At 48.4% G+C, this 15206-nt stretch overlaps 1 protein-coding gene and 1 pseudogene across 2 annotated transcripts in view; both read right to left on the bottom strand.

The window, feature by feature from the left end:
- LOC139278437 (carboxypeptidase A1-like) overlaps positions 1 to 11837 on the bottom strand; it is a 37238-nt gene extending 25401 nt beyond the window's left edge. The window contains exons 1-2 of one of the 2 annotated variants that reach the window (XM_070897203.1): positions 11820 to 11837; positions 1530 to 1609 (exon numbers count right to left, since the gene is read on the bottom strand). In XM_070897203.1, the coding sequence (XP_070753304.1) occupies positions 1530 to 1606 (77 nt within the window). In that variant the 5' untranslated portion in view covers positions 1607 to 1609; positions 11820 to 11837. Of the gene's footprint in view, positions 1 to 1529; positions 1610 to 5353; positions 5411 to 11819 lie in introns of those variants that run through there. The other variant, XM_070897202.1, reaches the window with a different exon arrangement.
- Positions 11503 to 11734, bottom strand: LOC139279169 (U2 spliceosomal RNA; annotated as a pseudogene).
- Positions 11838 to 15206: the final 3369 nt, after the last annotated feature.

The following is a 15206-nucleotide window of genomic DNA, read 5'->3' as shown; positions in this document are numbered from 1 at the left end:
TCTCTTTTCCAGTGAGAACATGCCCAATTTACATAATGACTGGTTGTTAAGCAATTCCAATGACGGTTACACCATGAAACATTAATCCTTCGATACTGCTTGATGTTCTGTACGTTTCCTGCTTTTTCTCTTCATATTTCAGATTTGATGTTTTTCTTTTAATCTCACATTACAAAATGCCACACTTTTGATAAGATCTGTTTATAATGATCTAAGCAGTGCCTTGATAGCCCAAATGGCTGATTGTCGTAAGGATGGTACGGGGGATGGGGGAAGGGGTGCTGAGAGGAAGATCAAACGTCTGCACAGCGAATGAAATCCGGCAGACAAGTCCTAACAGACAACTTTCATGAGCTCGGAACCTTCCAGAAGACGATTATAGAACAGAATGTCTGCTACCTCACCTGGGACCCAAACCTGGAGCAAAAATCAGTAAAAGTAAAAAATGAGGAGAGGGAGAAGTAATTAAAAAAAAAAACAGTTTAAACAAGTGAATTATTTGTGACTTTTCAAGCCATTAAAATTTTTTATTAGTTTGCTGAAGTAACTGGAATGTGGGAGTGGGCTCTGGTGGCCATTTTGGAACATTTAACAGGAAGTGTCATTCAGGCAATCAAGTCCATTCCATGCAGAGCCCAGGTCTGATCGTTCTATCTCTCCCACCATCAACATGTCAGTCCCCTTCTTTAAGGAACACTAAGTTCTTTTCCCACCTACTCCTCAGAGTCCTGACCAAGATTTATCCTTCAATCAACATCACTAAAACAGATTATCTGGTCATTATCTCAATGCTGTTTGTGGGACTTGCTGTGCGCAAATTGCTGCCACATTTCTTACATTACAACAGCGACTACACTTCAATAATACTTTATTGGCAGTAAAGTGCTTTGGGATGCCTTGAGGTCTTTACTTTATATCGATCTAGCTCTTTTAAAAGGGGTCAGTTGACCAGAAATTAATCTTTCTCTGGGAGTCCGTTCCACGTGGACTAACTTGTGAGGGAAAAAGGTTTATTCCGATGCTAACCTTGCCGAGACTCTTGAATGTTGTGCCCATGCCATCGTATCCCACACTCATTGTCCAACTTAAACCACATGTTTACTTCCACCTCATTGATACTCATTTTGATGAGTTGGATCACATCTTCCCTCAGCCTCATGTTTTCCAACGAAAATAGATTTAGTCACCTGAGTCTTTCACCATCCCTTTTTACAAGTACCCTGTACTTATTTTAACGCAGTTAACCCATTTATAATAGGGGGTTAATTGTTAAAGCCTAGTTGGGGGCCCTGGGAAGAGTCCTGGGAGTAGGTCCTAGGAACAGCCACCTGGCAGCAGAGAACTGGAGCAGCATTCTGGGAAGAGGCCTAGGAGAAGGCCCTTAGAGCAGAAACCCGGGGGAAAGCCCTGGGAAAGGAGACCTGGGAGCAGAGACCTGGAAGGAGAGACCTGGGAACAGGCCCTAGGAGCAGATTGGCTGCCAACCTTCATAGCTCAGGAATGGTTGATGACCCAAAAAAGCTACTCACCCGACGAAAGTTATCCGTTTGTGAGCAGCGATGCTGATGATGAGGATGATGCTGAGCAAGAGCCAGAGTGCCCTCATTTTCTGTGGAAATGAAGAACATAAAGGCAGTGTTACTCACCTTTTCATTTAAATATATTTCTTTCTGGTAACTCGAGCACTGGTGGCACTATGTATCATTGGGACCTTTCCCTATATCTGGGTTTCTTCAAAAGCAGAGGAATCTCCATCGGTTTTTCAACAAATATTTCCCATTCCTCAACACTCATTCAACAGTAGCTGACAGAAGAATGGACTTGTGGCTCTACTGCAATTGATTGTATACAAATTGTTAATGACACATAGAATACATAGGTTTCCATGCAATTCTATGTAATGACACATTCTTCATAGACATTGAATCTTGTTGTGCCTATTTGATCCTGAGCTGAGCTTTCAACCCCATATCCTCTCCATCACCATCTACTTCCACCACCCTAACATTGTCGGTCTCCATCCCTGCCTCAGCTCATCTGCCACTGAAACCCTCATCCATGCCTTTGTTATCTCCAGACTTGACTATTCCAATGCTCTCCTGGCCGCCCTTCCATGATGCACCCTCTGTAAATTTGAGCTCATCCAAAACTCTGCTGTCTGTGTCCTAACTTGCACCAAGTCTCGTTCACCAACCACCCCTGTGCTCGCTGACCTACACTTGCTCCCAGTCCAGCAATGCTTGATTTTAAAAGTCTCAGCCTTGATATCAAATCCCTCCATGGCTTCACCCCTCCCTATCTTTGTAACCTCCTCCAGCACTACAACTCTCCAAGATCTCTACTCTCCTCCAATTCTGCCCCTTTGTGCATTCTCGATATCCCTAAGCTCTGGAATGCCCTCCCTGAAGAAATAATGCAGGCTTGTAATAAAGGAACGGCAATAATCATGGGCGATTTTAACCTTCATATTGATTGGACAAACAAATTGGCCAGGGTAGCCTTGAGGAAGAGTTCATAGAGTGTATCCGGAATAGTTTCCTTGAACAGTACGTTGCGGAACCAACCAGGGAGCAGGCTATCTTAGATCTGGTACAGTGTAATGAGACAGGATTAATAAATGATCTCCAAGTAAAGGGTCCTCTAGGAATGAGTGATCATAACATGGTTGAATTTCAAATTCAGTTGGAGGGTGAGAAAGTTGGATCTCAAACCAGGGTCCTAAGCTTAAATAAAGGAGACTACAAAGGTATGAAGGCAGAGTTGGCTAAAGTGGACTGGGAAAATAGATTAAAGTATGGGACAGTTGATGAGCAGTGGCAGACATTTAAGGAGATATTTCATAACTCGCAACAAAAATATATCCCAATGAGAAGGAAAGACTGTAAGAGAAGGGATAACCATCCGTGGCTAACTGAGGAAATAAGGGATGGTATCAAATTGAAAACAAGGGCATACAATGTGGCCACGACCAGTGGGAGGCCAGAGGATTGGGAAACTTTTAAAAGCCAGCAAAGAACGACAAAAAAAATGATAAAGAGAGGGAAGATAGATTATGAAAGTAAACTAGCATGAAATATTAAAACAGATAGTAAGAGTTTCTATAGGTACATAAAAAGAAAAGAGTGGTTAAAGACCTTCGCTTTAGTGCTCCAAGAGGAGAGCACAAAATCAAGCCACCAGAAAGGGAAGTTTAAAAAAAATTGATTTTTAAAAATGTTGATGCGGGGCTGGGAGTTGGAAGGAATTCTCCTTCGGCTCTGCAGCACTCCTGATGGCACAAATTATTTACAGGAGGCCCAAATCCGGGCTGACCACTGGCCTCTCGGTTAGGGTGCACACAGCACCGGATTTGGGCTTGAAAACCCAGACAAATTGCTACCCCGTGCCGTTTCATTAGGACGGAACCACGTGGCACAGAATGTAATATTCTGCAACTGAAATGCAGCTAGGTGTGACTTAGTGCATCCCTTTAAGACCATTTCCCCCACCCCCATGTCCTGTATTATTCACATCAGCCTTGCTTCATGCTATTAATGTATAGGGGTGATAAGATGGCGGAATCTGCTGCTATGCCAATGCTCAGTACCAACATACGGTGAGCTGTGTCCCAGGCTCGCAACCTTCCACATTATTGAATGACTGTTCAACCTCAGCTGAGAAAGAAAACCAGTTATTTCCCCCCATGTTATTTTTGACCACAATAATCTGGTCTCTCCCAAAGGCAGAGTCAAGGATTTACAAGGAACCTACCCCATCAATTAGACTCTAAATGAACTCATGATGTGCGTGATGTGATGGAATACTCTCCACCTGCCTGGATAGGTGCAGCGGAAACAACACTCAGGAGGAAATTGGAGGTGGGTGGGGTGGTTTGACCCATCCACCTCCATGGAGGTGTGTGAGGGGCCTGACCCATTCACCTCCATGGCACGAACCTGGTACTGCAGTACTTCCAGGAACGGTGCAGTGGCTCTAGGCCTTTTGGCTAAGAGCATTGGCGCAGAGTGATCCTTGATGTGTGCAAGGTGACCTCTGGCGTTTGTGATTTGACAAAGAATTGGAAAGATTGGCTACGAATAAAAAAAAACAACACTCAGGAAGCTCGACACCATCCTAAGCAGTGTGCTTAATTAGCAGCCCCTCCACCAGCGACGCACTGTGGCTGCAGTTTTTACTACCTATAGGATGCACTGCAAACTCGCCAAGAATTCTTCGACAGCACCTCCCAAACCCGCGACCTCCAACACATCGAAGGACAAGGGCAGCAGGCGCATGGGAACACCATCGCCTCTAAGTTCCCCTCCAAGTCACACACTTGGGACATATCATAGAATCTTAGATTGGTTACAGTACAGAAGGAGGTTGTTTGGCCGGTCGAGCCTGTGCCGGCTCTCTGCAAGAGCACTTCAGCTAGGCCCACTGCCCCGCCCTATCCCCATGGCCTTGCAAATTTTTTTCTTTCAGGTAATTATCCAATTCCCTTTGAAAGCCACAATTGAGTCTGCCTCCACCACCCTGTCAGGCCGTGCAGTCCAGATCCCAACCACTCGCTGCGTAAAAAGGTTTTTCCTCATGCCACTTTTGTTTTTTTTGCCAATCGCCTTAAGTCTGTGTCCTCTGGTTCTTGACCCTTCCGCCAATGGGAACAGTTTTTCTCTATCTACTCTGACTAGACCCCTCATGATTTTGAACACCTCGATCAAATCTCCTCTCAACCTTCTCTGCTCAAAGGAGAATAACCCCAGCTTCTCTAGTCTATATCAGCTGTTCCTTCATCATCGCTGGGTCAAAATTCAGGAATCCCCCCCCACCTAACAGCGCTGTGGGAGCCTCTTCATCACATGGACTGCAGCAGTTCAAGAAGAATGCTTACAATTACCTTCTCAAGGAAATCCAGGGATAGGCAATAAATGTCAACCATGCTAACGATGCCCAAAGCATTTGCAACACAAAACCAGGTCATTTGGCCCAACAGGTCCATGTTTATGCTCCACACGAGCCTCCTTCCACCCCTCTTCGTGAAACCTATCAACATGTCCTTTTAGTTCTTTCTCCCTCGTGTGCTTATCTAGCTGCCACTTAAATGTATCTATGCTATCCGCCTCAACTAATCCCTGTGATAGTGAGTTCTACATTCTAACCACTCTCTAGGATCACGTTCCCATGGAAAGTACTTGAACAGGGACGGGTCAGGTTAAGTTCAGCTCCACCTTCACAACTGAACATAGTAACTGTTCCCCCAGACCAAACCAATGCGCGCCACCACAGGAGATGAGCTAGACGCTCCCCCCCCCCACCCGCGCCCCCAAATAAAACCCCGCCAGCATTGACCCTATTGTATTGAGTTACTCACTTGAATCTTATAGGACTTTCAGTCTCAGAAGATCTTCTTGTAGCAGAGACAAGTCCGACAGCTGAGGCATTTTATAAAGGGGGATGTGTCAAAGAAGCAGGAAATTCTTGTCATCAGTGGAGGCCGGCAGCTGCAGTGTTGGCGCTGGTAACCATGGTGAGAGTGTTTATGTAATTTCACGGCTATCTGGCCACAAAATTGGGAGGGGGATGTCACAAAGTTTTGTGAGAAGCCTGTGTTTCCTCATAACATTTACTGCTGTTTTCCTGAGGTATGCAATGAATCACAAGGACCCGATGGCTATAGGAGCCTTGGCTAATCCTGTGTGGGGATTGTTTTTGCCCGAGGGCGATGCAACTGATTTATAGAGCTTTCTAAAATTCTTCAATATATTCTCTCGCAGGTGACATTCAGATGATGATGTAAGCCGATAAGAACTTAGACATCTGTATATAAAAGTGGCAGAAAGTCCCACGAGGTAACTAGGAGAGAGGCTCACATCCCAGGCATGGAAGTTGGTGTCAGCTTGGCTCAGCTGGTGGTGACTGGCATGGACACGATGGGCCGAATGGCCTCCTTCTGTGTCGTAATTTTTCTATGATGATTCTGTGCCAGAAGTTTGTGGGCTTGAGTTTTCATACCAGGGGTTTTGAGGTCATAATCCAGGCTGGAGTTTAGAAGAATGAGAGGTGATTTCATTGAAACATATAAAATTCTTAGAGGGCTTGACAGGGTAGATGCAGCGAAGATGTTTCCCCTGGCTGGAGAGTCTAGAACTAGGACTCACAGTCTCAGAATAAGGGGTCGGCCATTTAGGACTGAGATGAGGAGAAATTCCGTCACTCGGAGGATGGTGAATCTTTGGAATTCTCTATCCCAGAGGACTGGATTTTCAGTCGTTGAGTATATCCAAGACTGAGGTAGATAGATTTTTGGACACTAAGGGAATCAAGGGATATGGGGAGAGGGCGGGAGAGTGGAGTTGAGGTAGAAGATCAGCCACCATAGAGGGGCCTATTCCTGCTCTGATTGTTCTTATGTTCTGACGCCCCACTGCAGTACTGAGGGAGTGCTGCATGGCTATTGCCGCCATCGGTCGGTTAGATGCCAAGCCGAGCTCCCATCTGCTTGTCAAGGATGTGGTGGAAAGAAGGGAGGGTTGGTGACCTGGTAGGATGAGAGCAAAGGGGCCGACGGGATTACTTCACCCAACGCAATGGATTTATTTGCCATAGTAACAGTTCGTGTGAGTCTGTGTGAGGTATTGCTCCATCTTTGCAGAAGCAAGTGGCCACTGAGATATTTCTCAGATTGAGGGATCTAGCTGAAGGGCTAAGGCAGAGAGTGCAGACACCACCGAGGAGGGGAGAAGAGGAGATTAGTCACAACACAGTGATGAATTCAAAAATGTAAACGGTTCTCAAGATGACTTGGCCAGTTTATCATAGGATCATACAGCACAGAATGAGACCGTTTGGTCCATCATGCCTAGGCTGGCCCTTTGAAAGAGCTATCCAATTGTGCAGTGAGTAGCTGAACATGGGACCCAGGCCAAGAGGGTCCCATGTTCAATTCCTGATAAGCACTGCGCCAGTTAAGCTCAGGTAGGGTGGCAGTCGGTGTTATAAAAGCATACTTGTATCATCCCCTATAGTCCAAAGGGATCCCATAATCCCTTGTGAGCACAGGTATTTAAAGAGGCTTCACAGGTTGGAGAGGCACTCTGAAGACCTGCAATAAAAAGACTAAGGTCACACTTTACTTTGAGATCACAGTGTTCAGTCTGATTCTTTCTCCATACACAACAACTGGCGACGAGATACAGATAGCGAACCCAAAGATACAGAGAACAGTGGGCATCCTGGAGAAATTCTCGGAGGGAGATGATTGGGAAACTTTTGTGGAGCAACTCGACCAATACTTCGTGGCCAACGAGATAGATGGGGAAGAGAGCGCTGCCAAATGAAGGGCGATCCTCCTCACCGTCTGTGGGGCACCAACGTATGGCCTCATGAAGAATCTGCTCACTCCAGCGAAACCCACGGAGAAATCGTACGACAATTTGTGCACACTGGTCCGAGAGCATTTGAACCCGAAGGAAAGCGTTCTGATGGCGAGGTATCGGTTCTAGACCTACAAAAGGTCTGAAGGCCAAGAAGTGGCGAGTTATGTCGCCGAGCTAAGACGCCTTGCAGGACATTGTGAATTTGAAGGATATTTGGAGCACATGCTCAGAGATTTTTTCGTACTTGGCATTGGCTACGAAACCATACTTTGCAAACATTTGACTGCAGAGACCCCAACCTTGAGAAAGGCCATAGCGATAGCCCAGGCGTTCTTTGCCACCAGTGACAATACTAAGAAAATCTCTCAAATCACACAAGTGCTGCTACAAGTACTGTGAACAAAGTGATGTTGTTTTTGAATCGTAACGTACAGGGCAAGTCACACATACCTGCAGCTACACGTCCGCAGATGTCTCAGAGTCTACCATCAAGGATGATGAATGCAAGGCCATTAACACCTTGTTGGTGCTGCGGGGGTGATCATCATTTCCATTCATGCCGATACAAAGAGTACGTTTGCAAGGGCTGTGGAACATTGGGACACCTCCAACGAGCGTGCAGGCAAGCTGCAAAGCCTGTTAAACCTGCAAACCACCATGTTGCAGAGAAGGACAGATCTACGGAGGATCACGATGAACCAGAGCCTCAGATCGAGGAGGCAGAGGTACATGGGGTGCACACATTCATCACGAATTGTCCCCCGATACTGCTGAATGTTGAACTAAATGGAGTCCCGGTGTCAATGGAGTTGGACACAGGCATGAGCCAGTCCATCATGGGCAAAAAGACTTTCGAAAGGTTGTGGTGCAACAAGGCCTCAAGGCCAGTCTTAACTCCTGTTCGCACGAAACTAAGAACTTACATGAAAGAACTGATTCCTGTAATCGGCAGTTCTACCGTAAAGGTCTCCTACGATGGAGCGGTGTACAAGCTACCACTATGGGTGGTTCCGGACGATGGTCCCACGCTGCTCAGCAGGAGCTGGCTGGGAAAGATACGCTGGAACAGGGACGACGTCCGAGCACTATCGCCTGCTGATGACACTTCGTGTGCCCAGGTCTTAAACAAATTTCCTTTGCTGTTCGAACCAGGCATCGGGAAATTCTAAGGAGCAAAAGTGCAGATCCACCTAATTCTGGGGGCGCGACCCATCCATCACAAGGTGAGAGCAGTACCGTACATGATGAGAGAAAGTGTAGCGATCAAGCTAGACCGGCTGCAAAGAGAGGGCATCATTTCCCCGATCGAGTTCAACAAGTGGGCCAGTCCTATTGTCCCAGTCCTCAAGGGACACGGCACCATCAGAATCTGTGGCGATTAGAAATCGTTTCTCCCTGCAGGACCAATACCCACTACCAAAGGCCGACGACCTCTTTGCAACGCTGGCGGGAGGAAAGACGTTCACGAAGCTGGATCTGACTTCAACCTACATGATGCAGGAACTGGAGGAATCATCGAAGGCCCTCACCTGCATCAACACGCACAAAGGTCTTTTTGTTTATAACAGATGCCCGTTTGGAATCCGATCGGCGGTGGCGATATTCCAGAGAAACATGGAAAGCTTACTGAAGTTAGTCCCGCACACCGTGGTCTTCCAGGACAACATCTTGGTCACAGGTCGGAACACAGTCGAGTATCTGCAGAAATAGGAGGAGGTTCTTAATCGACTCAACCGCATGGGGCTCAGGTTAAAACGCTCAAAGTGCGTTTTCCAAGCGCCGGAAGTAGAGTTCCTGGGAAGGAGGATTGCGGCAGATGGCATCAGGCCCACCAATGCGAAGACGGAGGCAATCGAGAACGCACTGAGGCCACAGAACGTGACGGAGCTGCGGTCATTTCTGGGACTCCTACTTTGGTAACTTCTTACCGGGTCTCAGCATACTGTTAGAACCACTGCATATCTTACTACGAAAAGGGGACGAATGGGTTTGGGGCAAAAGCCAAGAAAATGCCTTTGTAAAAGCGAGAAAATTGTTATGCTCAAACAAATTGCTTGTGTTGTATGGTCCATGTAAGCGTTTGGTACTAGCATGTGATGCGTCGTCATATGGCGTCGGGTGTGTATTGCAACAAGCTAATGATTTTGGGAAACTGCAACCAGTTGCTTATGCATCCAGGAGTCTGTTTAAGGCTGAGAGAGTCTACAGCATGATTGAGAAAGAAGTGTTAGCGTGTGTCTATGGGGTAAAGAAAATGCATCAATACCTGTTTGGGCTAAAATTCGAATTGGAAACTGACCATAAGCCATTTATATCCCTGTTCTCCGAGAGTAAAGGGATAAATACCAATGCATCGGCTCGCATCCAGAGATGGGCGCTCACGTTGTCCGCATACAACTACGCCATCCGCCACAGGCCAGGCACAGAAAACTGCGTCGATGCTCTCAGTAGGCTGCCATTGCCCATCACGGGGGTGGAAATGGCGCAGCCCGCAGATCTAGCCATGGTTATGGAAGCATTTCAGAGTGAGCAATCACCCGACACTGCCCGGCAGATCAAAACCTGGACAAGCCAGGACCCCTTATTATCTCTAGTCAAAAGCTGTATGCTTCACGGGAGCTGGTCCAGTGTCCCAGTGGAAATGCAGGAAGAGATAAAGCCGTTCCAGCGGTGCAAAGATGAAATATCTATACAGGCAAACTGCCTTCTGTGGAGCAATGAGTAGTGGTTCCCAAGAAGGCAGAAACACCTTCATCAATGACCTCCACAGTACCTACCCAGGCATTGTAATGATGAAAGCGATAGCCAGATCCCACGTGTGGTGGTCTGGTATTGATGCGGACTTAGAGCCCTGCGTTCACAGATGTAATACATGCTCGCAGTTAAGCAATGTACCCAGGGAAGCGCCGCTAAGTTTATGGTCTTGGCCCTCCAAACCGTGGTCTAGGGTACACGTCGACTATGCAGGCCCGTTCTTGGGTAAAATGTTCCTTGTGGTTGTAGACATATATTCCAAGTGGATTGTGTTGTGTATGCATGCCTGTTTACTGTGTGATGTCTGTAACACTGTTATGCCACATTGAATGTACTCTTATACTGTACACACCTTACTGGTACACCAGAGGGTGCTGCTGCTGGAGACCTAGGAGGTAACCCAGTATAAAAGGGAACTCACAGCTTGTTGTCGTCACTCAGGAGCTGCAAATAAAACACTATAGGCCTACACAGTTTAAGTATCATACCCTGCCTCGTGGAGTCATTACTAAAGGTGCCTACATACACTACAACTGGCGACGGGAATACGAGGTCACGAACTACATGCTTAACATGTCTAACCTCAGCAACCTTCAGCAATTCACAGAGGGGGAAGATTGGGACGCTTTTGTGGAAAGATTGGGACACTTCTTTATAGCCAATGACCTGGACGGGGACTCACCGGCTACACTACCAAACAAACGCAGGGCCATCCTGCTTAGCAGTTGTGGGCCCGCCATCTACGGTCGCGTCAGAGACTTACTCGCCCCGGAGAAGGCAACCACCAAGACCGATGAGCAACTTGTGACACTCAGACAGGAACAGCTAAAACCGAAAGAAAGCATCCTCACAGCCAGGCACCGGTTCTACACTTACCGGCGACCTGAGGGCCAGGAAATTACCAAGTATGCTGCACACTTAAGAAGACTAGCTGCACCGGGTGAGTTTGGCGACTACCTTAATGAAGCATTAAGGGACATATTTGTCATCGGAAACGGCCAAGAAGGCCTCCTACACAAATTGCTCTCGGCTGACATCACGGTCACCCTGCAGAAAGCAATTCAAGTGAGCCAGGCCTACAGGGTTTCGGTCGGTGACTCCAGGCGAATACTAACCCGGGACTCTAAACCGGCGAGCGCAGTGCACCGCATGGATACTTCTAAAGGCAGAAATGCTGCCCCGAGTCCCGCAACCCTGAGTCCGCCACATGGGGCAAACCGGATGGCCCCGTGTTGGCGCTGTGGAGGAAACCACAGGGCCCACCAGTTTTTTTTTTTTTTTTTAATTCGTAGCCAATCGTTCCAATTCTTTGTCAAATCACAAACGCCAGAGGTCACCTTGCACATGCCAAGGATCACTCTGCGCCAATGCTCTTAGCCAAAAGGCCTAGAGCCACTGCACCGTTCCTGGAAGTACTGCAATACCAGGTTCGTGCCATGGAGGTGGATGGGTCAGGTCCCCCACACACCTCCGTGGAGGTGGATGGGTCAAGCCACCCCACCCACCTCCTGTTTCCAAAAAAGCAAGCATATACCTTCCTGATCCAGGGAGAACCACCCGGAGGTCATGGTGGCTGGTCAGGTCAGTTTCGCATGATCTTAGCCAAAAGGCCGAGAAGCCCACCAGTGCCGCTACAAAGACTATGCATGCAAAGGCTGCAAAGAGAAAGGGCGCCTTCAGAGAATGTGCAGAAAAGGCTGTACTCACCACATCTCATGAGTTGGCTGATCACTGGGGCTCCGACACAGATGAAGATGAAGCTGCTCAAACCCTGGAAGAAGAGTATGGAACCTTTACCTGCTCCACCGCAAGTTCTCCGTGGATGATGGAAGTGGACATCGATGGGGTCCCAGTCTCCTTGGAGATCGACACAGGGGCGAGCCAGTCTGTGATGAGCAAATGACCTTTGAAAAAATTTGGATGAATCCTGCTGCTCGACCAAAACTGTCTCCTGTCCAGGCAAAGCTGCTCACCTACACCAAAGGTAAAATCCAAATCGTTGGCAGTGTAGACGTCCAGGTCTCCCAGGGCGGCGTGTTGAACAAACTCCCCCTGTGGATTGTAGCTGGCGACGGTCCCACGCTGCTGGACAGGAATTGGGTGAGCCGGGTCCACAAAAGGTGAAGTGGCCCTGTGGAAGCAAAGACCACCACAGCCCTCCTGCAGGAAAGCCAGGAAATGGCTGCAGCACCAACAGCACAAGGAGAAAAACTTGTAGTCAAAATGGCCGCCGTCATGCCACCAGTGAGCATGGAGGAGCATCACATGACACCGAGCGGCTAATCGAATTTGAAGGCTCCCTTAAAGGAGACCGGTAACCAAAGAAATTTAAAGAGGAAGTTTCAACTGTTTGAGTACACAGACTTTAAAGCTAAAGATGCGATTAAAGGGTGCAAGTATGAAAATGTATGCAATGTAACAATGAATTGTGATGCTGGTTTAACTAATGTGACTAATGATATGAATGCAGGTGTCAGTAAGGTTAAGAACAAGTTTATTATGCTTAGCAGTAATGATAGAGATTGTGAAATGCCTGATGTAACCATGTCTGTTGAAACCAGGACACCCAAAAGTGAAGCAAATGCTAGAATGTATAATGCAGGCTCAACTATGTGTGATCAGAGCCAAGGTGTTATGTATACTGGTAGGACACTGCCAAAGGACATTGGGTCCTACAGGGACCATGCTGATGCCAATGGAATCTCCCTGTGGGAGACCCCCAGGTCCAGCACGCTACCTGACCTGACCTTTGGAACGAATGTGATGCTCCTTGCAGGACACACACACAGGCAGTGGGAGCAGACCCACTACAGGGACAGTGGTCAATGGGCAGCCAGCCACCACTCAGGCAACCTGCACCAGACCAGCCCTACAGCCCCTGGCCACCAGGGCCAACACCAGGAGCATGAGGCCAATACCCTCCAGCTTTCCTGGCAAACCCTGGGATAACCTGACCCTCATCCCAATTGGTGGACAAGGAGCCCACCCAGTCTTGTGGTCCTGCCCACCACCCCACAACCACCCACATCACAGTGTATACACACCACCCACTGCTGCCGTGGCTACCTCCCCGAGGGATCCCACAACAGTGACACCCACTTGGTTTGTGTGTGAGGGAGGGGAAACGTACGAGGCCAGCCTCAAGCACAGGGGTCACACCTGGCAACCACACACCCCTCACCACAACCTCCCATAGCCCACCACTGATCACCTCCCCTGGTCATGACAATAAGGATATGAAAAATACTCAGGGGGGAGTATTGTTGTGTAGGCATGCCTGTTCACTGTGTAATGTCTGTAACACTGTTATGCCACATTGAATGTACCCTTATACTGTACACACCTTACTGGTACACCAGAGGGTGCTGTTGCTGGAGACCTAGGGTTGCCTGCACACGGCAGGTAACCCAGTATAAAAGGAAACTCACAGCTTGTTGTCGTCACTCAGGAGCTGCAAATAAAGGACTACAGGTCTGCACAGTTTAAGTATCAATCCCTGCCTCATGGAGTCATTACTCCATACACTATAGATTGAATGTGAGATAATGTCGGCTAGCACATCTGCTGCCACTACTGAAAGCTTACGGGCCATGTTTGCCACACACGGCCTACCCGATGTCCTGGTGAGCGACAACGGGCCATGTTTTACCATCATCATCATAGGCAGTCCCTCGGAATCGAGGAGGACTTGCTTCCACTCCCAAAGTGAGTTCTTTGGTGGCTGAACAGTCCGATACGAGAGCCACAGACCCTGTTACAGGTGGGACAGACATTCGTCGAGGAAAGGGGACGGTGGGGCTGGTTTGCCGCGCGCTCCTTCCGCTGCCTGCGCTTGGCCTCTTCATGCTCTTTACGTTGAAACTCGAAGAGCTCAACGCCCTCCCAGCTGGACTTTCTCCACTCGGGCGGTCTGCGGCCAGGGTCTCCCAGGTGTCAGTGGTGATGTCGCACTTTACCAGCGAGGCTTTGAGGGTGTCCTTATAACGTTTCCGCTGTCCTCCTTTGGCTCGTTTACCATGAAGGAGCTCTGCATAAAGCATTTGCTTAGGGAGTCTCGTATCTGGCATGTGTACTATGTGGCCTGCCCAGTGCTTCAATGCTGGGGATGTTAGCCTGGGCGAGGACACTGATGTTGGTGCGCCTGTCCTCCCAGAGGATTTGCAGGATCTTGCGGAGACATCGTTGGTGATATATCTCCAGCGACTTGAGGTGCCTTCTATACATCGTCCATGCCTCAGATCCATACAGGAGGGCGGGTATTACTACAGCCCTGTAGACCATGAGTTTGGTGGTAGATTTGAGGGCCTGGTCTTCAAACACTCTCTTCCTCAGACGGCCGAAGGCTGCGCTGGCGCACTGGAGGCGATACTGAATCTCCGCTTCAATGTCTGCCTTTGTTGATAAGAGGCTCCCGAGATATGGGAAATGGTCCACGTTGTCCAGGGCCACGCCGTGGATCTTGATGATTGGAGGGCAGTGCTGTGCGGCGGTGACAGGCTGGTGAAGGGACTTTGTCTTACGGATGTTAAGCGTAAGGCCCATGCTTTCATATGCCTCAGTGAATACATTGACTATATCCTGGAGTTCAGCCTCTGAATGTGCAGAGACGCAGGCGTCGTCCGCATACTACAGCTCATAGACGGAGGTTGGGGTGATAGAAACATAGAAACATAGAAAATAGGTGCAGGAGTAGGCCATTCGGCCCTTCGAGCCTGCACCACCATTCAATAAGATCATAGCTGATCATTCCCTCAGTACCCCTTTCCTGCTTTCTCTCCATACCCCTTGATCCCCTTAGCCGTAAGAGCTATATCTAACTCCCTCTTGAATATATCCAATGAACTGGCATCAACAACTCTCTGCGGTAGGGAATTCCATAGGTTAACAACTCGGTGAAGAAGTTTCTCCTCTCTTGGGCCTGGCCTGGAGGCGGCGTAGGTTAAACAGCTTCCCACTGGTTCTGTAGTTTAGTTCCACTCCAGTGGGGAGCTTGTTGATTGTGGGGTGGAGCGTGGTGGTGAGAAAGATTGAGAAGAGGGTTGAGCGATAACGCAGCCCTGTTTGATCACATTCTGGACGTGGATTGGGTCTGTA

The sequence above is a fragment of the Pristiophorus japonicus genome, chromosome 13, assembly GCF_044704955.1.
Source record: "Pristiophorus japonicus isolate sPriJap1 chromosome 13, sPriJap1.hap1, whole genome shotgun sequence".
NCBI lineage: Eukaryota > Metazoa > Chordata > Chondrichthyes > Pristiophoridae > Pristiophorus > Pristiophorus japonicus.
This window is presented reverse-complemented; position numbering and strand designations above follow the sequence as displayed.